This window comes from Dendrobates tinctorius, unplaced genomic scaffold (genome assembly GCF_039654945.1).
Source record: "Dendrobates tinctorius isolate UK_male_01 unplaced genomic scaffold, ASM3965494v1 ptg000406l, whole genome shotgun sequence".
Lineage (NCBI taxonomy): Eukaryota > Metazoa > Chordata > Amphibia > Anura > Dendrobatidae > Dendrobates > Dendrobates tinctorius.
In genome coordinates, this window is record NW_027362071.1 from 47,501 (window position 1) to 73,484 (window position 25,984).

The 25,984-nt window shown below is 46.6% G+C and overlaps 1 protein-coding gene across 2 annotated transcripts in view; it reads right to left on the reverse strand.

Moving 5' to 3' along the window:
* Positions 1-5,265: 5,265 nt before the first annotated feature.
* Positions 5,266-25,984, reverse strand: part of DENND6A (DENN domain containing 6A) — a 52,683-nt gene continuing 31,964 nt past the window's right edge. For both annotated transcript variants that reach the window (XM_073563900.1, XM_073563901.1), the window contains exons 12-20: positions 23,323-23,417; positions 21,782-21,847; positions 21,643-21,707; positions 17,254-17,343; positions 16,447-16,500; positions 16,251-16,360; positions 15,439-15,541; positions 13,965-14,039; positions 5,266-9,717 (exon numbers count right to left, since the gene is read on the reverse strand). In XM_073563900.1, the coding sequence (XP_073420001.1) occupies positions 9,586-9,717; positions 13,965-14,039; positions 15,439-15,541; positions 16,251-16,360; positions 16,447-16,500; positions 17,254-17,343; positions 21,643-21,707; positions 21,782-21,847; positions 23,323-23,417 (790 nt within the window). In that variant the 3' untranslated portion in view covers positions 5,266-9,585. The remainder of the gene's footprint in view (positions 9,718-13,964; positions 14,040-15,438; positions 15,542-16,250; positions 16,361-16,446; positions 16,501-17,253; positions 17,344-21,642; positions 21,708-21,781; positions 21,848-23,322; positions 23,418-25,984) is intronic.

Genomic DNA, 25,984 nt, shown 5'->3' on the forward strand with positions numbered 1-25,984 from the left:
CCCACACACACAGTATAGTGCAGTCCACACACACACACACACAGTGTAGTCCACACACACACAGTGTAGTCCACACACACACAGTGTATCTCCCCACACACACAGTATAGTGCAGTCCACACACACACACACACAGTGTAGTCCACACACACACAGTGTATCTCCCCACACACACAGTATAGTGCAGTCCACATACACACACACAGTGTAGTCCACACACAGTGTATCTCCCCACATACACTGTGTGTGGACTGCACTATACTCTGTATGTGGGGAGATACAGTGTGTGTGTGTGTGTGTGTGTGTGTGTGTGTGTGTGTGTGTGTATCTCCCCACACACACAGTATAGTGCAGTCCACACACACACAGTGTATCTCCCCACATACACAGTATAGTGCAGTCCACACACACACACACAGTGTATGTGGGGAGATACACTGTGTGTGTGTGTGTGGACTCCACTGTGTGTGTGTGGACTACACTGTGTGTGTGTGTGTGTGGACTGCACTATACTGTGTGTGGTGGGAGATACACTGTGTGTGTGTGTGTCTGTGTGTGGACTGCACTATACTGTGTGTGTGGGGAGATACAGTGTGTGTGTGTGTGTGTGTATCTCCCCACACACACAGTATAGTGTAGTCCACGCACACACACAGTGTAGTCCACACACACACAGTGTAGTCCACACACACACAGTGTATCTCCCCACACACACAGTATAGTGCAGTCCACACACACACACAGTGTAGTCCACACACAGTGTAGTCCACACACACACACACACAGTGTAGTCCACACACACACACACACACACAGTGTAGTCCACACACACACACAGTGTAGTCCACACACACACACAGTGTATCTCCCCACACACAGTGTAGTCCACACACACACACAGTGCATCTCCCCACACACAGTGTAGTCCACACACACACACAGTGTATCTCCCCACATACACTGTGTGTGTGTGTGGACTGCACTATACTGTGTATGTGGGGAGATACACTGTGTGTGTGTGGACTACACTGTGTGTGTGTGTGTGTGTGGACTGCACTATACTGTGTGTGTGGGGAGATACACACACAGTGTAGTCCACACACACACAGTGTATCTCCCCACACACACAGTATAGTGCAGTCCACACACACAGTGTAGTCCACACACACACAGTGTATCTCCCCACACACACAGTATAGTGCAGTCCACACACACAGTGTAGTCCACACACACACAGTGTATCTCCCCACACACACAGTATAGTGCAGTCCACACACACACACACAGTGTAGTCCACACACACACAGTGTGTGTGTGGACTGCACTATACTGTGTGTGTGGGGAGATACACTGTGTGTGTGTGGACTACACTGTGTGTGTGGACTGCACTATACTGTGTGTGTGGGGAGATACACTGTGTGTGTGTGGACTACACTGTGTGTGTGTGTGTGGACTGCACTATACTGTGTGTGTGGGGAGATACACTGTGTGTGTGTGTATCTCCCCACACACACAGTATAGTGCAGTCCACACACACACACACAGTGTAGTCCACACACACACAGTGTATCTCCCCACACACACAGTATAGTGCAGTCCACACACACACACACACACACAGTGTAGTCCACACACACACACACAGTGCAGTCCACACACACACAGTGCATCTCCCCACACACAGTGTAGTCCACACACACACACAGTGTATCTCCCCACATACACTGTGTGTGTGTGTGTGTGTGTGTGTGTGGACTGCACTATACTCTGTATGTGGGGAGATACAGTGTGTGTGTGTGTGTGTGTGTGTGTGTGTGTGTGTATCTCCCCACACACAGTGTAGTCCACACACACACACACACAGTGTAGTCCACACACACACACACACACAGTGTAGTCCACACACACACACACACACACACACACAGTGTAGTCCACACACACACAGTGTAGTCCACACACACACACACACACACAGTGTAGTCCACACACACACACACACAGTGTAGTCCACACACACACACACACACAGTGTAGTCCACACACACACACACACACAGTGTAGTCCACACACACACACACACACAGTGTAGTCCACACACACACACACACACAGTGTAGTCCACACACACACACACACACAGTGTAGTCCACACACACACACACACACAGTGTAGTCCACACACACACACACAGTGTAGTCCACACACACACACACAGTGTAGTCCACACACACACACACAGTGTAGTCCACACACACACACAGTGTAGTCCACACACACACACACAGTGTAGTCCACACACACACACAGTGTAGTCCACACACACACACAGTGTAGTCCACACACACACACACACACAGTGTAGTCCACACACACACACACAGTGTAGTCCACACACACACACACACACAGTGTAGTCCACACACACACACACACACAGTGTAGTCCACACACACACACACACACAGTGTAGTCCACACACACACACACACACAGTGTAGTCCACACACACACACACACACAGTGTAGTCCACACACACACACACACACAGTGTAGTCCACACACACACACACACACAGTGTAGTCCACACACACACACACACACAGTGTAGTCCACACACACACACACACAGTGTAGTCCACACACACACACACACAGTGTAGTCCACACACACACACACACAGTGTAGTCCACACACACACAGTGTAGTCCACACACACACAGTGTAGTCCACACACACACAGTGTAGTCCACACACACACAGTGTAGTCCACACACACACAGTGTAGTCCACACACACACAGTGTAGTCCACACACACACAGTGTAGTCCACACACACACAGTGTAGTCCACACACACACAGTGTAGTCCACACACACACAGTGTAGTCCACACACACACAGTGTAGTCCACACACACACAGTGTAGTCCACACACACACAGTGTAGTCCACACACACACAGTGTAGTCCACACACACACAGTGTAGTCCACACACACACAGTGTAGTCCACACACACACAGTGTAGTCCACACACACACAGTGTAGTCCACACACACACAGTGTATCTCCCCACATACTGTGTGTGTGTGTGTGTGTGTGTGTGTGTGTGTGTGTGTGTGTGTGTGTGTGGACTGCACTATACTGTGTATGTGGGGAGATACACACACACACACACACAGTGTATCTCCCCACATACACAGTATAGTGCAGTCCACACACACAGTGTATGTGGGGAGATACACTGTGTGTGTGTGTGGACTACACTGTGTGTGTGTTTGTGTGTGTGGACTACACTGTGTTTGTGTGTGTGTGTGTGTGGACTGCACTATACTGTGTGTGTGGGGAGATAGTGTGTGTGTGTGTGTGTGTGTGTGTATCTCCCCACACACACAGTATAGTGCAGTCCACACACACACAGTATAGTGCAGTCCACACACAGTGTATCTCCCCACACACACAGTATAGTGCAGTCCACACACACACACAGTGTATCTCCCCACACACACACAGTATAGTGCAGTCCACACACACACTGTGTGTGTGTGTGTGTGGACTGCACTATACTGTGTGTGTGGGGAGATACACTGTGTGTGTGTGGACTGCACTATACTGTGTGTGTGGGGAGATACACTGTGTGTGTGTGTGTGTGTGTGTGTGTGGACTGCACTATACTGTGTGAAGGGGGGATGCACTCTGCTCTGTATTATACTGTGAGTGGGGGCTGCACTATGCTGAGTGTGTGTGTGGGGGGCTGCATTATAGAGTGTGTGTGTGTGGGGGGAGTTTGGTGGAAGACCATAACCGGCAGCACAGAGCCCAGACCTCAGCCCCATCAGACAGTTTTCTGAAGAACTAGACCAGAGATTGGGAGCCTGCCCTCCCTCCCCCATCAGTGTGTGACCTCACAAATGCGCTTCTGGATGACGGGGCAAAAAATAGTCATAAAGGTCCTGTAGGTGTAATGTGCTTTCAGTACATGAAAGCAGCACCAGAACCACCATCAGTACAGGAATACATCACCAAGCTTAGTACAGGGATCAATTGCAGTTTCAGGTCAGACCCATATACACTTGTATCACGTAAACCTGCAACTCCCAGTAAGTCCTCAACAATGATAAGTAGATACAGGGAATTGTTACCAGCCGTCAACAGACTGCAGACTGTTCAGAGGGTTCTTGAATGGAGGAAAACAATGTAATTGCTACAATCACTTCCTCCTACCGAGACTGATGATTATTGCTAAATCAAAAAGGGAAATGGCAGCGGAGGTGTGAGGAAACACTTGCCATTACATAAAAGTTTGCTATAGGGGATGATGAACTGCATTATTGCATATAACCCCCAAAATACAACATGACAATTTGTTATAGTCTTCAAAAAACAAACGTGAGAGGCGTCTTGTGTATATATCCCACTTTATACACTCTAATAGGCATCATATCCCCTCGATTGAGAATGTCCTAAGTCTAGAATTCTTATTTGCGCACCAGATTAGAGAGGGCTGCAAGCAGCGTCTCTCGCTCTGGAGGACCCATCCTGTCCTGCGAAACACAGTCAATTGATTTGAATGGGCACAGTGTAACGTTTCATTTCATTCAGTGGTGGTGGCACAATGAAACTGACAACTTATTGACATTGGAGACCTTTGAGGGTGAATTCACAGGCAAGAACCAGTTGCCCGTGGCTAAAACTCTAGCCAGTTTCTGCGAGAGTTCGTTTCACAACCGCTGCTTCATCAGGGGTGCGTGGAGTTTGTTTCACCAACGCAGCTCCATAAGGGGTGCTTGGAGTTTGTTTCACAAATGTAGCTCCATCAGGGGTGCGTGGTGTTTGGTTCACAAACGTAGCTCCATCAGGGGTGCGTGAAGTTTGGTTCACAACTGTTGCTCCAACAGGGGTGAGTGGAGTTTGATTCACAACTGTTGCTCCATCAGGGGGTGCGTGGAGTTTGTTTCACCAATGCAGCTCCATCAGGGGAGCGTGGAGTGTGTTTCACCAACGCAGCTCCATCAGGGGAGCGTGGAGTGTGTTTCACCAACGCAGCTCCATCGGGAGCGTGGAGTTCGTTTCACCAACGCAGCTCCATCAGGGGAGCGTGGAGTTCGTTTCACCAACGCAGCTCCATCAGGGGAGCGTGGAGTTTGTTTCACAACTGTTGCTCCATCAGGGGGTGCGTGGAGTTGGTTTCACCACGCAGCTCTATCAGGGGTGCGTGGAGCCATGAGTGCACTGAAAAGATCACAACTCAACACATCAGTAAATATAAAGGGAAATCTTTATTTAGTTTTAGAAAAATACACCTTGTTTAATGCAGTGGCCAGGATATTGTCAGTGCACGTAACATGCTCATCGATTACCATACAGTATTTAGCAGACAGACAACTTTATTAAAAAAAAAAAGTTTTGCAACAAACTATTTATACCCAGACGACCAATGGAGGCCCCTCTCCCAAATAATATACAAATAATAATGCACTGGGAATGAGGACATTCAGTTTTAGTGAGAAGTTCAATAAAATATACCATTTGTTAGGAAAGTTTTGCCGAAAGCAGCAGATTGCATACAAATCGTCAGAGTATAAGATACAAAAGTACTTCGAAAACGTAACAACTCATAAATGTGCTAAGGCATCACCGAGAGCCATGAAGAGCGGTCGGAAAAAAGTCACGGGAGAAGAGTCTACCAGCTACTTTATCAGAGTTACTGTCTCTTTAAAAAAAAAAAAAAAAATGTAAAAAAATTGACAAATCATAGTATCCCTTCTGCCCTTTTATTAAAGTGGGAGTCACAGCACCCAGATTCCCAGCAATCAAAACGCTAAAAAAAATAAAAAAAATCCTTTTATTTTTTTGCTATGCCGCAATATAAATTATTACTGAATAAATAAATGACAGTTTCATGGCTTTTATGTAAAGTCAGGGGGGAAATGACAGTGACACCTACAGGTCATGAGATGGTACTACATGTAAGCTGGCAGCACTGTTCTAGTTTTGTTCATAACATTATAAATATTGATCTGATCCGTTTGTATAAATCGGCAAAAATTACGTACAAAGATAAAAAGATTGATCAAAATGAAGTTTCATTAGTAACGTACAGAAGACAAATCTGCTCATGACAGATTTTCAGAATAAAAAAAAACCAAAATCCTAAAGTTCAAAGGAAACTTAATGAAACTTTGACAAACTTTTGATATGTGCATAATCTGGGGGGCTACGGATTATCTCCCTGCGGTGGACAGCCCACCAATCTACCACTTATTATGTCTGCACTACATAAAGGCTAAATGTTATTTGGAATACCCCTATAAAACCTTCATCGCTTATGGATATTTGGCTTAGTTTATGGTTGTTAATGCAGGTTTTTGCGATGGGGACAGAGATTCTGATTCCAGTGATGCGTCATTTAGTTCACTGGGTGCAGTAGCTGTGACAGAATCCCTGTTTTCTCTGCTGCACATCTAGCAGAGCTCTGAACGCGGAGCTGTGTATAACCCCGCCCACACCACTAATTGGCCGTTGTGTACACACTATATTGACAGAAAGCAGGCCAATCAGTGCTGGGGGTGTGGTTGGACAAGAAGGCAGGAGACACCTAGTCCTCCAATGATAATCTCCTGCTGATAAAACACTGATTGAATTGAAAAAACACAGCCTAGTAATTGACATAACTGGAATCAGGGTCTCTGCCCCTACATTATGCAATGCTAAGAATACAGAGCAAACACCTGATGGCAGATTCCATTTAAAGGCTAGAGCTGAGAAAATAGATTTGTAGGACCCTGATTCAAAGTAAGAACATTATGCAGGATGACCATTTAGAAAGTGGTCTACCATTTTACTGCTATAGAGTTTCTTAAGTCTCCTAAGCAAATAATGCAATGACCATCTCTGATCCACGCTCTCTTTTCTCAGCGTTAGAGATAGCAGCCAGAGTGGGGGGGGGGACCATTTACAGTCTCAGGGAGAGCAGAGAAAATGCAGAATAGGAAGCACATGATTAAATGAGTGCAGGATAGAAGCTGGCTACACGTAGAGCTCACATCCAGCCTGTATTACTGGGAGAGACACTCCCACTCAAATGAAAATTGGATCTAGCTGTAAACTGCTGAAAATGAATGAAAGATACAATGCAAAGCGCAGACTGAAACTTAGAGGTATTTTATTAACCACATGGAACCCACTATGTCCATAGCCTTTAAGAAGCAGATTTCCACTTAGTTAATTGGCGATCTTGCAAAAAATGCTTTGGTCATCCCTTTTTAACCCTTTATGGCCATTTTATGGATATTTTTAACTACGAATTCTATGGTTCAGTAGAACAGCGGGAGGTCCGGGTACAGCGACCATAATAAAACCCGCATTACTGCTGTCTGAAAACAGCCATAAATTCGTTCCCAAATTTAAAAGAAGTTACAAAATTCTATGGTAGTAATGCAGTAAAGTAACATAGTAATTCTATGTTTTATTTCGCCTGTGCGGTAACGCAATAGTTTTTCCAATATTAGAAATTAGTAAGCATTATATATAAGGGGAAATGACTGAATAGCTTTCCTAGTAAGTGTTTCAATGCTAAAAATAGTGTAACGTCTGTTTAATTTGGGCCACACGGTCCCCTGTACAGTCAGAGTAACTAAACTTTTTCTTCAATTATCTTCCAAGAATTGCAAAACTAAGAATTTTTGTACCGTACTTCATTACCTTATTTTGCTTCCTTCTTTCCCAAACACTATGCTGCTGTGTTGTCCCAATGGTCAGTTCATGCTCCTTTACAAGCTGCTTTCAACTGCTGCTCAGAAAAGATTGTTGCACTATATCAAACAATCCAAGCACAGGAATACCCTGTCTGAGTATAAAGGTTGAAAAAAATAAAAAGACTCAAGACAGATGAAATTAACATACACATACTATATGAGGATATTTGATGAGCAGCAGTTAGAAACAGCTTCTAAAAGGTGTATGAAACCGCACTGCAGCATAGTGTTTGAGAGAGACCAAGGTAAAATAAGGTAATTAAGTATCTAGTTACTCTTTGTAGAAGTTTTGATTGATGGGGTTCAGGAGCAGACAGCCTCATCGTAAAAACGAAAAGGTGAGAGCGTTCAACTGGACCCTGTCTATACTCGCTATTGATCAGCTTGTGAACGGTGTATGAGCTCATAAAAAGTCTGCATGTTTGTATCTCACTTACACAGTACGCTTCTGCCCACTGATTTTTTAAATCAGTGGGGGTAGGTTCTCTAAAAAGGAGGTAGCTATTAGTGATGAGTGAACGTGCTGGGATAAGGTGTTATCTGAGAATGCTCGGGTCCTAACCGAGTGACTTCGGCGTGCTCGAAAAATACATTCGAGTCCCCGCAGCTGCATGTCGGTGGTTTCCAAGTATGTTTTACCTCTCTGTATCACAAGTGTCCAAAGCGACAAGTTAAAAAGGATTTATTGCAGCAAACCTTTACGGCGGTGGTCTGACTATAAGGTACAAAGTACAGAAAAAACACCATAAAGGAAGTCATCTGATGGGAATTCTCAGCCAAGAATTGTAAAATACTGAAGATTAATCGACATTAATTGATGATTACAAAGAGAAAAGGTTTCAACTTGTAACAGTCCGAATTTTTGGAAAAAAAAAAAAAATCATTTCTACATGGTTGATGATCCAATGTAACTGTCTTAAAGTGTACCGAATACTAATCTGCCAATCAGTGTGGGGGGGGGGGGGTGCGGGTCCTGATCGGTCAAAAACAGCTCTAAATGGCGCTACTCACGATGCTGAGCGGTGTGCGAACACATAGGGTCAGAGTCATTTTTTTTCCACTATTAGCTGTTTTTTGCCCATTCTTCATTTGTGCCCCTTCTTTTAATTTGCGCCCTTTTAAGTTCTATTTTTGTTTTTTCCCCATGATCCCCATCGTGGTCGTGGGTTTGGAGCCTCCGGAGGTTTTCGGTCGATTCTACAATTGCACCATTTAAAAAGAGTGGCAAAAATGTTTATTGCAAACGCACTCCATAAGTGATGTCATGGACGACTGGAATTGCTGTACAAATTGTGCGATAAAGATAAAAAGACTCAGACAGGGGAATCACCGTACACATATTATTTGAAGATCTTTGCTGAGCAGCAGTTAGAAGTAGCTTCTAAAAGGCGCATGGTGAAAAATGGGAAAATTCGATTATATGATTTCCAAAGAAAACAGATATGGCTTCTCCCTGCCCCATACCCCATCCTCTGAAGTGCATAAAACGGGTAACAAATCTCTTAGAAGGTAAGGAATACAATCCGACGTCATGATCCAGAGCCGGTTACTTCTTATGTCCATCGTGATGTTTAGCTTTCCTCTTATCGGTGTCCGCATGTTACTGCGCCCATAGCACAATATTATATAAAAATATACCAGATATGGATCCTCCTCTGGGCACAGTAGTAAAGAGACCTTCAGCCTCACACCTGGAGGAGCCAAGGAGCACAGACCTGTGGTTGAGTCACCGACAGTCACTATAGAAGAAGTGAAGGGTGCGCGGCCGGGCGGTGCTGCGCTCATACCATGGTCAGTGTCTTATTGCCGCGACCCCACGCGTTTCACGAGCTGGAGGTTTTCAGTAAAATCTCTTGCAGGTCTTCGGGCACTTCCTGAATGATGGTGTCCACCTGTCCCTGCAGCCTCTGTAGTGTGTCTGCGCTCACAGGCAGTTGCTCTCTTTGTGCCAAAGCCTGTAAATGGCCACACTTATTAGCAAAGAAACCAGACAAACACTAAATATAGGCATTTTCCCAAATTTACAAAGACCTCGTGACTCCGCTGGAATGTCCATTTTTATTAAATACCTGTATTCTTCATAGAAAGGATTATTCCCATCTTCGTCGGTGGACATTGTCAGATAGAGCTCGTAAAAACGAGCAATTTTGCAATTTACTGTTTAATAAAATTTTTAGCCGTTCTTGAGCTATTAACACTTTTATTTACAGCTCGTTGCCTTGGAGACCGACCACTGCTGACGTCTCTCTTGTAAAGTAGTCTCTGAAGCTCACCAGGATTAGGAGGTAACAACGCGCACCAGCTTCAAAACAGTGCTGCTAAGTGCAACGGAAAAGAGCTTGTAAGCACTAGGCAGGGTGCTGCAGTCTAGCAGCGGTGGTCGGTCTCCAAGACAACAAGCTGTAAACAGAAAGCAGAACCTGTGCAGCGCTTGCAAGCTCTTTTCTATTAAGCTTGTAAGCGCTGTTTTTAAACTTGGCCAGGATCGATACCACCTCCCAATCCCGGCCAAACACAATGCAGCGCTTAGAAGCTAGAAGACAGGTGGTCGGTCTCCTAGGCAACGAGCTGAAAACAAAAATGTTAATATCTGAAGAACCACTGCAAATTTTGATAAGCAGTAAATTACACAAGTGATTCTTTTTGCAAGCACAATCCGACAATATCCATTGTGGAAGATGGGACCAATCCTTTAAGTCGTAATTCCGGAGCATCTTGTCTTATAACAATATGTTGTGCTGTTCCTCTTCTATTCCCCCTGGAAATCTATGAACATGAGACCTCCATTGCTCGTCCGCAAGGTGTGTCACAACATTGCTAACATTGATTGGACAAGATGACACCTTAGGGTGACACCCCCCCCCCCCCCGAGTAATGAGGAGAAAGGGACGTCCCACCTGTGTGCTTCCAGGAGGAATAACAGAGGAAAGACAAAATGCAGAGTCCTAGGAAAGGCGTAAGAATTGTGATTTAATGGGAGTACAAGAATATGAATTTAGGACAGAAAAGGGAAATAAAAGGTTCTGATTAAGGCTGGATTTAGGAACTAAAATATGGCCATGAGCCCCGGCTACCTGCAGATCTACTGAACGAAGCCAGGAAAGATCCAAGTGTAGTCTTAGTAGAACTGCTGATGTCAGCTCCTTCACAGGATGGGGGACATTATACCTGGAAGAGGCCCAGGATGGGGGGGGGGCATTATACCTGGAATAGGCCCAGGATGGGAGGGGGCATTATACCTGGAAGAGGCCCAGGATGGTGGGGGGGGGGCATTATACCTGGAAGAGGCCCGGGGGGGGGGGCATTATACCTGGAAGAGGCCCAGGATGGGAGGGGGAGCATTGTACCTGGAAGAGGCACAGGATGGGGGGGCATTATACCTGGAAGAGGAACAGGATGGGGGGGGCATTATACCTGGAAGAGGCCCAGGATGGGGGGGGGGGGGCGTTATACCTGGAAGAGGCCCAGAATGGGGGGGGGGGGCGCATTATACCTGGAAGAGGCCCAGGATGGGGGGGCATATTATACCTGGAAGAGGCCCGGGATGGGGGGGCATTATACCTGGAAGAGGCCCAGGATGGGAGGGGGAGCATTATACCTGGAAGAGGCCCAGGATGGGGGGGGGGGGGCATTATACCTGGAATAGGCCCAGGATGGGAGGGGGAGCATTGTACCTGGAATAGGCCCAGGATGGGAGGGGGAGCATTGTACCTGGAAGAGGCCCAGGATGGGGGGGGGCATTATACCTGGAATAGGCCCAGGATGGGAGGGGGAGCATTGTACCTGGAAGAGGCGCGGGGGGGGGGGCACATTATATCTGGAAGAGGCCCAGGATGGGGGGGGCATTATACCTGGAAGAGGCCCGGGATGGGGGGGGCATTAAACCTGGAAGGGTGCATTATACCTGGAAGAGACCCAGGAGGGGGGGCATTATACCTGGAAGAGACCCAGGAGGGGGGGGCATTATACCTGGAAGAGGCCCAGGATGGGGGGGGGGGAATTATACCTGGAAGAGGCCCGGGATTGGGGGGGGGGGGCATTATACCTGGAAGAGGCCCGGGATTGGGGGGGGGGGCATTATACCTGGAAGAGGCCCAGGATGGGGGGGGGGGGGGGACATTATACCTGGAAAAAGCCCAGGATGGGGGGGGCATTATACCTGGAAGAGGCCCAGGATGGGGGGACATTATACCTGGAAGAGGCCCAGGATGGGGGGGGCATTATACCTGGAAGAGGCCCAGGATGGGGGGGCATTATACCTGGAAGAGGCCCAGGATGGGGGGGGGCATTATACCTGGAAGAGGCCCAGGATGGGGGGGGCATTATACCTGGAAGAGGCCCAGGATGGGGGGGGGCAATAAACCTGGTAGAGGCCCAGGATGGGGGGGCATTATACCTGGAAGAGGCCCAGGAGGGGGGGGCGCATTATACCTGGAAGAGCCCCAGGAGGGGGGGCATTATACCTGAAAGGGGCCCAGGAGGGGGGGGGACATTATACCTGAAAGGGGCCCAAAATGGTGGGACATTATACCTGGAAGGGGGATAGTTTACCAAGAAAAGACCCAGGGTGGGAGACATTGTACCAGGTAGGGGCCCAGGGTGGGGGACATTGTTATATGGGGACAAATACATGTCTTTATAGGATCTAGAAAGCTCTAGATTTTGTACTGGGGCCCATAGGACTCTAGTTGCGCCACCTGTTAAAGGGGTTGTCCACTACTGGTAAGTAAGATGAGATAGCTTGGGCTAGGGGAAAATGTGTGTAGATGGGTAGGGAGCTGGCTTAGTGATAGAAAACAAAGAGTGGTTATTAATGGTGCATACTCAGATTGGGCCAGGGTTACTAGTGGGGTACCACAGGGTTCTGTATTGGGCCCCCTACTATTTAATATATTTATTAATGATCTAGTGGATGGCTTATACAGTAAAATATCAGTATTTGCAGATGATACAAAACTATGTAAGGTAGTTAACACAAAGGAGGACAGTTTGCAACTACAGAAAGATTTGAGTAAATTGGAGAATTGGGACTGAAAAATGGCAAATGAGGTTTAACACAGATAAGTGTAAGGTTATGCACATGGGAAGGAGAAACAGATGCTACAATTACTTACTAAATGGGAAACTGCTGGGGAAATCAGACATGGAAAAAGACTTAGGCATCTTAGTCAATAAGAAGCTAAATTGGAGTGCCCAGTGTCAGGCAGCTGCCACCAAAGCAAATAGGGTCAAGGGATGCATTAGAAGATGCCTGGGGACACGAGATGAAAACATAATTCTCCCTCTGTATAAATCACTCGTCAGACCACACTTGGAGGATTGTGTGCAATTTTGGACGCCGGTGCTCAAGAAAGACATTACTGAACTTGAAAGGGTTCAAAGGCGGGCTACTAAAATGATAAATGGAGTTGGTTCACTACAATGCCCAGAAAGGTTATCAAAATTAGGTCTATTTACTCTAGAAAAGAGAAGACTTAGGGGAGACCTAATATATATGTACAAGTATATCAGAGGGCAATACAGAGATCTCTCCAATGAACTGTTTGTACCAAGGACTGTGACAAGAACAAGGGGGCATTCTCTTCGTTTGGAGGAAAGACAATTTCTGCACCAGCATAGAAGAGGGTTCTTCACGGTAAGAGCAGTGAGGCTCTGGAATTCTCTTCTTGAGGAAGTGGTGATGGCCAACTCACTGAATGAATGTAAGAAAGGAATGGATGCTTTTCTTGTGAGTAAAAGTATAGAAGGTTACGAATAACAGAATATTATAGGTAGATGGTTGACCCAGCTTAGGGGAAGGAACTTTTTTCCCTATGGAGAAAATTGGCTTCTACTCTGTGGGTTTTTTGTCTTCCCCAGGATCAACAATGCAGAACAGCTGCACTAAAAATAGGCTGAACTAGATGGACATAAGGTCTTCCTTCAGCCTTCAAAACTATGTTACTGGCAGGTTGGTTGCAGGGCTCATGTTATGCCCCCAGATGTTGATGCCAGTGTACTGAAAGCAGAGGAGCGGTGCTGGTCCAAGAGAAAAGTGGCATTTTTTCCTTCTCTCCAGACCCATTAGGGGGATGTCTAGTAGTGGACAACCCCTTTAAGAAATTGGTCATTATCTGATTCAATTAAAGAACACATTGTGCAACTAAAATCCTTAAAGCTCATAACAAGAAAAAAAAAAAAAAAATCAGTTGCTGATACTCACCAGTTTATTTTTAAGTTTTAACACCAAATCCACAGACTCCACCTCCGTGTGCTCCTGAACCCAGATGAGCAAATCCTAAACTCAAGATACAAAGAAAGGACGACTCAGTCAACCCCGTCAATGATGGATATCCACTTCGGATTTGTTCTCGACAGTGTTGGAATGTGACTCGTATTGCGTGTTAAGGCGGCTGGCTGAGTGTTCATCTCCATATTTAAGCCAGACCCCTAATTTGTTAACGTGTGATAGACAAGGGGGCTGTCTCAGCTATGGTAATATGTGGAAACCAGACCCCTTACCCTTATTTATCAATGTCTGTGAAAGAGAAGGGGTCTGGCTCAGCTATGGATACAAACGATACCCAGCTCTCTGATCTGTCCTATATGACAAATAATGGGGTCTGACTGACAGGCTAATTTTAATAGCTAAGTGAGCCCCCCTTATTTAACATATGTGACAGATAAGAGGGCTATGAAATGAACATTCAGCCAGCCCCCTTCACACACAGCAAAAGTTTTATGGATCAACTCCAAGCTAGAACCAGCGCCAATATCTTTGGATCTGGGCACCTTAATTACAATGTAATACCAAGCTGTATATATTTATTTTATACTCACCTTATATGGTTTCACACATCTGACATTCCCAGAACATGATGTCTGGACCACTTGCAACTCACTTGACCCGACCGAATTCAACAACCCGGTCCCTTCCAGATATAATGTCCCCCCATCCTGGGCCTCTTCCAGGTACAATGTCCCCCCACCCATCCTGGGCTGCTTCCAGGTAACGTCCCCCCATCCTGAGCCCCTTCCAGGTATAATGCCCCCCCCCCCATCCGGGGCTGCTTCCAGGTAGAATGCCCCCCCCCCCCCAGCCTGGACCCCCTCCAGGTATAACGTCCCCCCATCCTGGGCCCCTTCCAGGTATAATGCCCCCCCCCGAATCCTGGGCCCCCTCCAGGTAGAATGTGCCCCCCCATCCTGGGCCTCCTCCAGGTAGAATGTGCCCCCCATCCTGGGCCCCCTCCAGGTTTAATGTCCCCCCATCCTGGGCCCCCTCCAGGTTTAATGTCCCCCCATCCTGGGCCCCCTCCAGGTTTAATGTCCCCCCATCCCGGGCCCCCTCCAGGTTTAATGTCCCCCCATCCCAGGCCCCCTCCAGGTTTAATGTCCCCCTCCCCATCTTGGGTCCCTTCCGGGTATCATGCCCCCCCCCCATCCTGGGCCCCTTCCAGGTATAATGTCCCCCCATCTTGGGCCCCCCTCCAGGTATAATGTCCCCCCTGCATCCTGGGCCCCTCTAGGTATAATGTCCCCCCCCATCCTGACTCCAAGAATGTGGAGTTCAGGTCAGAACACAGAGGGCAGGTTTGGTCATCACTATCTGCACCCGAAGAGTGAATATTGGACCGGTTTTTACCATCACACAAAACCGCATCCACACTAGGAAGGGCGCCGTCCGACCCAATTACCTCATTACAAAGTGCCTCCAGCTGAAGAGCCTCCAGCTTCTGCATCATTTCTTTTCTGCGAGCTCTGAACCAGCCGTCAAAGTTTGGGGACTTCAAGAAATGTCTTCATTCATTAAAGAAAAAAAAAATTGGTATAAGAATTGAGCTTTTCTGGCATATACTTATAAAGGGGTTCAGTACAAGTCCCATGTAAAGGTACAATGATTGAGAAGTTAGCAGTAGGACTGCACAGGTTCGAGTCTCAGGGTCCGTGTACAGACCGCAATTTCCGGAACGGCCGCAGATCTCAGCCTCATATATGCCTATGAGAAAGTGGAGTTTGGCTCAGGAGACCCATGTATGGTGCCTATGTGCGATCACTATATGGCATGCACTCAGGAGCTCAGCCGGCTTCGTAAAACATGGGGGAGGTAGTGGCAGTAATGTCATCACTATGTGCTCCTCGCAGAGATTGTTAACCAGGGTTCAGCGGTCTATATCTTATTTAACTGCTGTAAGTGCTTGCAGCATTAACTCTTTTCAATAGCAATTTCTGTATGTAATGCAAAGAGTGTGACAGAAGAAGATTGCTCCTTCTGTCACTCTATCAGCTCCCTGCAGCGTGATCGTGGGGAGCCAATGATTGCCATGGCCTCTCGTGTTTCATAGAAGACAGTGTAACAACGACAGGATAGATAATGCTCCAGAAACATTTTTTGCCCGATGTGATACTCCCCTCTCCCCGCCGGTCTCTACATCATGATGATTTAAACGTCTAATAAAGAAGAGTTGTGAATTAAGATGCCATTATAAAAGCCAAGAACAATACGGACCTGTACAGGCCAATCCAGTCTCCTTTTAACCGAGAGGTGAGTTGAGGTCCCGTCTTCTCCAACGTCTTCATGAACTCCTCCTGACTAAAGGGTTTAAGCTGCGGAGGACTCTGCACGAAGAAAACATGGAGGCGATATAAACATCCTATCAAATACAACAAGCACTAAAACCTTACAAAAGGCCATGTCTACTAACCTTCCACGGAGAGATGCTCTTCAGCAGAGGCATCAGGCTGGCAACATATCGTTCCTGCAGGCAGATAAGTAAGGTTAAAGGGGCTGAAAAACAAGTATTGATCGTGGGGGTCCGACTGCGGAGACCCGCAATGATAGGCAGAAAGTAGAGCTTTTATCCCCACTGCGAGAAAAACAGAATCCATTTTGAGTATGTGGCATCCACCATGTCTTATAACTTCTGTATAATGGTGATCAAAAGACTCCGATGGGCGAGAAGTGTAACATTCCTATTCACGTTTATGGTCCAGAAAAAAAAAAAAAAAAAAAATATTCCTTTGTCTGTGACACTATTTAAAGTGCCTACATGTGCCAATTAACTAGAAGTCCTTGGTACACCACACAAGGCTGTGCGGTGTTGGTTTCCCGAACACTCATAAAACATTAAATTTGGAGTTCAAAAGGCATAGAAGAGAGTGTATATCGCTCACACTCACTTCAAAACGAAGAGGCAGGTCGGATCGCCGACTAACACACCATTTATTCTCTATGGCTGCGGGAAAAAAACGTCACCAGCCCCAAAGAGAAGGAATAGAGTAGAGCGGTGGAACATGGCCACTGCCGATCCATTCTAATGGGGAGGAAAATTTATCTTTCTGCTGATCGGTGTTGGCCCCAGCAGTCGGACCCCTACCGATTGATAAGTTAGCCCTTGGATAGATGATAACTTGTTTACACCGGAGAACTATTTTAATACGAAAGTAGACATAGGATTTTTGGACTTACCCCCAAGAAGAGAAGACAGATGTCAGGAATTATAGACACTTACCAGAGGAATGATGAAGCTCTGAGTCAGCTCTAAGAAATGACGTCTGAGAATGGCGTTCTGCGCCTCCGATGGGCGCTTCTGCTGAATTCCCTAAAACAAAGAGTCAAAAGAAAAAAAGAGAAGGTCAGAATCCATGTGATACACGTTACATAATGTAATATATAACAATAATAGGATCAGCTCGTTAACTGCAGCTAAATACGGTCTTAATCTGATCAGCTAACTGGAAGCGTATGACCATAGAAAACCAAACACAATTAGACACTAAAACATTGGGGTAAAGACGGATAAGTGGCTGGAGGACATCTTCTGCTACTGCTGAGATCTGCGGGGACATTCTGCACATTGGAAGGTACTTTATGGGATTTTGTTTCAATTTGTGCCAAGTTATTCTAGATGGGGCAATTTCCATCTTACACTCAGTATCTACAACCTCAACAGTGAAATTGCAACACCAAGAAGGAAAAGTCATGGGATTATGGAAATCACAGGATGGACAAATTATGAAAAATGTAGAAAAAAAAATGTACATCATTAACATAACATTGTAAATATACTGCTCAAAAAAATAAAGGGAACACTAAAATACCACATCCTAGATATCTCTGAATGAAATATTCCAGTTGCAAATGTTTATTCATTGCATAGTGGAATGTGTTCAGAACATTAAAACATAACAATTATCAGTGTAAATCAAAATTAATATCCCATGGAGGTCTGGATTTGGAATGATACTCAAAATCAAAGTGGAAAATCAAATTACAGGCTGATCCAACTTCAGTGGAAATGCCTCATGACAATGAAAAGATGCTCAGTATTGTGTGTGGCCTCCATGTGCCTGTATGACCTCCCTACTGTACAACACCTGGGCATGCTCCTGATGAGGAGGCAGATGGTCTCTTGGGGGATCTCCTCCCAGACCTGGACTAAAGCATCCGCCAACTCCTGGACAGTCTGTGGTGCAACGTGACGTTGGTGGATAGAGCGAGACATGATGTCCCAGATGTGTTCAATCGGATTCAGGTCTGGGGAACGGGCGGGCCAGTCGATAGCTTCAATGCCTTCATCTTGCAGGAACTGCTGACACACTCCAGACACATGAGGTCTGACATTGTCCTGCATTAGGAGGAACCCAGGGCCAACCGTACCAGCAAATGGTCTCACAAGGGGTCTGAGGATCTCATCTCGGCACCTAATGGCAGTCAGGCTACCTCTGGCGAGCACATGGAGGGCTGTGTCGGCCCTCCAAAGAAATGACACCCCACACCATTACTGACCCACTGCCAAACCGGTCATGCTGAAGGATGTTGCAGGCAGCAGACTGCTCTCCACGGCGTCTCCAGACTCTGTCACATGTGCTCAGTGTGAACCTGCTTTCATCTGTGAAGAGCACAGAGAGCCAGTGGCGAATTTGCCAATCTTGGTGATCTGTGGCACGGTGTTGGGATGTGAGCACAACCCTCATCTGTGGACGTCGGGCACATGCAGACACATGCACATTTGTGGCCTACTGGAGGTCATTTTGCAGGGCTCTGGCAGTGCTCCTCCTGTTCCTCCTTGCACAAAGGAGGAGGTAGTGGTCCGGTGGCTGGGTTGTTGCCCTCCTACGATCCCCATCCACATCTCCTGGTGTACTTGCCTGTCTCCTGGTAGCACCTCCAGCCTCTGGACACTATGCTGACAGACACAGCAAACCTTCTTGCCACAGCTCGCATTGATGTGCCATCCTGGATGAGCTGCACTACCTGAGCCACTTGTGTGGGTTGTAGAGTCCGTCTCATGCTACCACGAGTGTGAAAGAACATCCAACATTCAAAAGTGACCAAAACATCAGCCAGAAATCATTGGTACTGAGATGTGGTCTGTGGTCCCCACCTGCAGAACCACTCCTTTATTGAGGGTGTCTTGATAATTGCCAATAATTTCCATCTGTTGTCTATTCCATTTGCACAACAGCATGTGAAATTGACTGTAAATCAGTGTTGCTTCCTAAGTAGACAGTTTGATTTTACAGAAGTTTGATTTCCTTGGAGTTATATTCTCTTGTTTAAGTGTATATTCAGCACTGTGAAGAAATCCCTTCAACTTACAGAACTGGCTGCGATCAGTGAACTTATTAATGGCTGTCTGAGGAATGTTCTATCACGCTAAATACAGTTGGGCAAATCATCAATATCCACAGCTGGCAGCTCCTTTTGTAATTGTCAACCAATGACACCAATGATGGGGAGACAAGTCCGCAGACGCTGGTAACACGTTTAGGCCATGCAAGCTGCTCATAATAGCACAATCAACATGTTGCTAATGCTACTGTGAGCAGCCTGTATGGTCTAAATATGCTTCCATGGCATGCAGAGTCTCCAGACTTGTCTACTATCAAGCACATCTGGGATGTCATTGGTAATTGCAAAGGCAGCTGCCAGCAGTGGATCTTGATGATTTTCTCCAGTGCATTCAGCGTGGCAGAACATTCTTCAGTCGACCATTAATAACCTCATTGATAGCGGGGGATTTCTGCATGTGGCACTCGTACTCCATACTGAAAAAGTGAAGAGGCTTTTGTAAATTTTCTTTCCATTTTTCCATCACTTACAGATCAGTAAGAAATCCACCCACCCCGTGATTTCCATAATTCCACAGCTTTTCCTGCTGTTGCATTTTTAATGTTGAAAAGTGCGTATTGTACACAAGTAATTTGTGAATTTCCCTCTGGACAACGAGGTGCAAACCGCAAAAGAGAAAAATACACACACGCCGTTCTCACGGTATTAAATGGATAATGCAATGGCTGGGTGTTAAATCTTAGGGTGACTTGATTTCCACTGCTGGGATTCCCACCGAACCCTAAAATAATTTACTTGGGTCTCCCGTTCTCTCTTAACCGCAGCCAGGAGGAGTTGATAGAAGCGTCCGGTTGCACATGCGCCGAAAGTAAAAGTCAAGTGCTGCTCCATACGTACAACTCCGGCTGCCTCCTTGAGTCTTTATTTTAGGTGGAAACCCTCTATCAATGTAATTGCAATGTGTTAATGCGAAATATGCTCTGCGTCCTCGGCAGCCATCATACATTTCTATCCTACATGACGGGGACAGACTGTATTCTCTGTACTGAAATAACATATAACACGCCTGGCAGCACCATGACAGTCAGTGATCACCGGGGTCCGTCTTCGCATCTATGGGAAGTGACAGCGCTCTTCTGCTTTGTTAAACAACCAGTCACCTTTACTTTTGTTAAAACCGAGCATAAAATAGAAACCTCTCACATATTAGCAACGGGTGGCAATGATACGATTGAACAAGATCCTTCTTCTGTGTCTCTAGGCAGTGGTTCTTCTATTACAGGAAGCAATGATTGCATTATATTCATAAAAAAAAAAAAAAAGTAGAATCCATTTACAATATATATTTAGGGTGGTATATACTACCCCACTATTAGAAAGCAGCTGTAAAACATGGCATGACCTTATATTATATGACAACCTTCTGAAATATGTAATACTACATTGCGTCAGGGGACAAAGTTTAAGCATCTTGTTTTGAGATTTCTCCTTTAAGTGATTCAAGACTTTAAAGAGGATCTGTCACTTGCTGTAAATATATTTTAACCTGGTGTAAAAGCTGCTGTTCTCCTGAATCTGGCGTTGTTTTCCTTTTGTTTTTACGCCTCTCCGTTCCCGAGATATGGCCCTTTTTCTCCTGTACATAAACTTAGTATCAACTGGGTGTGGTCTCAGAGAAGGCGGTCACTGAGATTTTAGGACGACGCCCACTTAAAAAAGACTAGATTTACATGCAAGGAATAGAGGGCAATATCTCAGGAAAGAAGAGGTACAGGAACAAAAGAAAAACAGCACCGGAATCAGGACAACAGCGGCATTTGCACCAGGTAAAATAAATTGCATATTTATAGCAAGTGACAGGTCACCTTTAAGGGTTAGTCACAAGATTTAAAGGTATCAGGTGTCTAAAAAATAGGTAACTGCTTGAAACCAGTGGAAGGGTCAGACTGTGGGGTTTCTTATGGATCCTGAGATCAGAACGTGAGCCACCATCCCAATCATTCTCTATGAGACTAAGCTGAGTACAGCGCTCCACAGGCCTAAGACAATGTACCTCCAGCACAGCCCCATTCTCAGCAACGGAGAGGAACCCAGCAGTCAGACCCTCACTGATCTGCTATTTATCGCCTATCTTATTCAAAAGGTGTTAACTTTAAATGTTGGGAATAACCCTCTAAAATAAAGTTTAAATACTTTTCCTTGGCTGGTCGCATTGAAGCAAGTTAAGGAGGATGCAGCAGAAGACTTAGCACATGTCCGATACCCACAGATCCACTACACAGCCGCAGTACGGAGGCAGGGGAGCCACAAGACTTTCCATTGTTACCTTCTGCAGCTGCTTGATGATGTCCTCGTCTTTGTTCAGATATGGCTTATACGAGCTGTAGACGCCTGCGGAGAGAATAAACCCACAATGACAACAGCCCCATATAACCGGTGTAACGCTATCACACAGCAGCACTCACCGGGCTTTGAATCCAGCGTCTTTAGTGTCTTCAGCTTCTTCACTTTGACCTGTTTAGGTACATCTCCTGCAATGTAAGGAATAGCGTACATGTCACGTCTCCGTCAGATTTGGGGCCTGCTGTTCCGGTCGCAGCCACTGGGAGGCGCCATGGTCCGCCCGTGAGTTATGGTGGTGACAGAGAAGTGGCTCCTGCGCAGGCATCTGGTGGGCGCAGGCTCCGCCCCTCTGTCAGTCATCAGGGGGTTACTGCAACTCCATCTGGCCTGGTCCTGGGGGCGGCCCTAATGACATCACCAGTCCAGCAACCTGTGAGGGATGACCTGATCCCTCAAATGCCTTGGGACTGGTCTTGCAAGCCGCCGGATATATTCTTGGTTCCCCTGTGTGTTACTTAGTGATTGATTTCTGTTTGACTCTGACCTCAGCCTGGATTTCTGACCCCTCTTTTGCCTGACGATTCTGTACTTCTGCTACTCTCCTGGTTTGTGACCTTGGCCTGGATATTCTGACTCTGCTACTTCCTAACGATTCTGTACCACTGCCGCCCTCCTGGTTTTTGACTCTGACCTTGGCCTGAAATTGACTCTGCTATTGCCTGCCGTTTTTGTACTTCACTCTGACGACCGTCCTGCTCTGGCCGCTGCTCCTATTCAGGCAGTACTTCCTGGGCTCTGTTGTAAATCCAGATCCCTGTATAGGGGTAAAGGGTATCAGTGTTTCTCGGGGTGTTGCCTGGCTGCAGCCCAGAACCGCAGACGGACGTTACAGTACAGTCTCATTACTAGCGGGCGGTAGACTTCACTGCTGTCGTGCAAAATGCACGCACAGTTTTTTTATTTTCACATTCCAGAATTCATTATTTTCCTTTTTTTTCTTTTACTTGAATTTATTAAAAGTATGGGACATAAAAATGCAATTGTTTATTAAATTCTATAATGTAATGTTTCTGCTTATCAGAGTATCAGAGGAGGCTGGACATGGACAGCGCTTACAAACTTTATCCAATAGAGCTTGTAAGTGCTGCTCTGATGCTGGCCTGAGAGTGAGAGCGCACTGCCAGCACCTGATCCCTGCCAGCTTCAGTTATATTGGGCTCCTTCGACCTTGTTGAGGCAGCTAAACCTTTGTAGTATCAGAGAGCACAAAGTTTGCTGCTGGTCAAAAACTGACAATCAGGAAAATTTCCATCATCCTTCAGCAAGTAGGAAAACTGGATGCTGAGTAGCGGTGCGCTCTTGAACAGAAATTAGGAGGCCAGAACCCCGAGTAGATAAATGTTAAAATTCTGGCTGGCTGCAGATGGCGATCTGGAGCTTATTGTGTAATGATTGCTCAATAAATGTGATATTAAAGCAGCAAACTCCTAAGTGTGCACGACGGAAATGGATCAATTAATGATACTGTGGGCGAGTAAGGCATTAAAATTGTACACACCCCTCCCCATCCCGCGAGTTACTCAAACTCTCCCCCACGCCCCTCCAATGTGAAGTGGTATTATAATGCACCCCTACATGTGTATTTAGGATCAGTCGTTGTTACCTGCCAGCTTAACATCTCCTATACGGATTATATGTGGCCAGTGCTGCAGAGTTTTAGCAAAGAACGGATTGGTGACACCGAAGATAACGGAAGGTCTATGGAGAAGGACACAAGACGTCACATTACTGAACATTGCTCTACTGCCCCCAGACCACCATGTATGCGCTATTATGCCGTAACACATAAAATTACTGTACGGACCTAAAAAGGGATTCTACACTTCTTCCACGTTCCCAATATTCAATTTTAATTTTTTTTAAAAATTACAGCCGGTTAAAACATAGCATTGGATAGGGCTTTCAAAGCAGATGGCCGTACAGTCTGCAGATATTAGCCCCTTCACAACATGAGCCAGACATGTACCATGCATGATGTGTCCCCCCCTTTGATGTGGGCTCCGCATTGGATTTGTACAGCTGACATGTGCCCCCAACAGCCACGGGTGGAATCACGATCCACCCGCGGCTGCTAACCTATTAAATGCCGCTGTCAATGTCTGTCAGCAGCATTTAATGTGATCGCGCGGGAAGCAGGTCACTGATCCTGCCCATTGGTGCCCGTATCACATGACCGTGAGTCATCGATCAGTTGGCATGACAACCCGGGTCTGCAGGATATCCCTGTGGTTGTCATTACCGGACTGCAATGAACGCCGCCCAGTGGTCAGCGCTCATAGCAAGTGTGCATTTCTGCTACATAGAGCAGGGCTGCAGCCTGCTCTATGTAGCACAAGCAATCGGATGATCGCAGTTTCTAGTCTCCCATGGAGAATACGGAATTAGAAAAAAAAAAAAAAATGCTTTTAAAAGCGTTAAAAATATAAAAAATTTCAAATCACCCTCCATTCTCCCCATAATAAAAAAATACACATTTAGTATGGCTGCATTCAGAATCGCCAAATCTATTAAGATATAAAAATAATTAATCCAACCGGTAAACGGCGTAGTGAATTAAAAGGTAAAAATTCCAGAAATGCTTTATTGGTCGCTGCAACATTGCATTAAAATGCAATAAGGGGCGATAAAACAGGATTTTTGGGTTGCTTACCGTAAAATCTGTTTCTCGGAGCCTTCATTGGGGGACACAGAGACCATGGGTGTATGCTGCTGCCACTAGGAGGCTGACACTATGCACAAAAAAAGGTTAGCTCCTCCTCCGCAGTGTACACCCCACCGACCGGCAGGGAATTCCTCAGTTAGTGAGAAAGCAGTAGGAGAAGAAACAGAATAGATTGAAAACAGAACAAACAACTCAACTGTAACCAATCAACCAAAGTAAGAACAGGAGTTGTAGAACATGGGAGGGTGCTGTGTCCCCCAATGAAGGCTCCGAGAAACAGATTTTACGGTAAGCAACCCAAAAATCCTGTTTTCTCGTTCGCCTTATTGGGGGACACAGAGACCATGGGACGTCCCAAAGCAGTCCCTGGGGTGGGAAACAAACTTCCATCAGGCCAGTGGACTCACCACTGCTGCCTGCAGAATCCTTCTACCTAGGCTGGCGTCCGCCAAAGCGTAGGTGTGGACCCTGTAGAATTTCACAAATGTGTGAACCGAAGACCAGGTTGCAGCTTTGCAAAGCTGCAGCGCGGAGGCTCTGTGGCGTACCGCCCAGGAAGCACCCACTGCCCGGGTAGAGTGTGCTCTGATCCCTGGAGGGGCCACTCGATGCTTAACCCGGTAGGCCTCCAAAATTGACGATCTGATCCAGCGAGCAATAGTAGCTTTGGAAGCCGGGTGACATTTCCGCGCCCCATCTGGAATGACGAAAAGAGAGTCTGTCTTTCGCAAGGAAGACGTCCTAGACAGATAGACTTATATCGCCCTGACCAGATCCAGCTTGTTCAGGAACCGCTCCCGAGGGTGAGTTGGGCTCGGACAGAAGGACGGCAGAACAAAATCCTCATTGGAGGTGAAAGGAGGACACCACCTTCGGAAGAAAAGAGGGCGGAGGCCGCAGAACTACCTTGTCCTGGTGAAGTACCAGGAAAGGAGAGCGGCAAGAAAGAGCCGCCAATTCCGACACGCGCCGGATGGAGGTGATGGCCACCAGAAAGACTACCTTCCAGGAGAGAAGGGAAAGGGAGACTTCTCTGAGAGGTTCAAAGGGAGAACCTTGCAGAACCTCAAGAACCAGATTAAGATCCCATGGATCTACGGGCGCTCGATACGGAGGGGCCGTGTGAGCCACGCCCTGAAGAAAGGTTTTGACCTGAGGGCGGGAGGCCAAAGTCTTCTGAAATAAAATGGAGAGTGCCGAAACTTGACCCTTCAGGGAACTGAGAGCAAGCCCCGCATCCAGCCCTGCCTGAAGAAACGCCAGAACGGAAGGGAGCGAAAAGCACATAGGCGCGATGTTATTGGCCTCACACCAAGTGAAATAGGCCTTCCAAGTACGGTAGTAAATTTTGGAAGATGATGGCTTCCTGGCTCGGATCATAGTATGAATTACTCGATCGGAGAATCCTGTCCGTTTCAAAACCTCGGTCTCAACAGCCACGCCGTTAAATTGAGCGGCCGAGAATTGGGGTGGCAAATCGGACCTTGAGACAGCAGATCTGCCCTGTCTGGAAGCTTCCAGGGGGCGTCCGCGAGAAGGTTGACAATGTCCGCGAACCAAGACCTTCTGGGCCAATTCGGGGCGATGAGAATGACTGGAATTC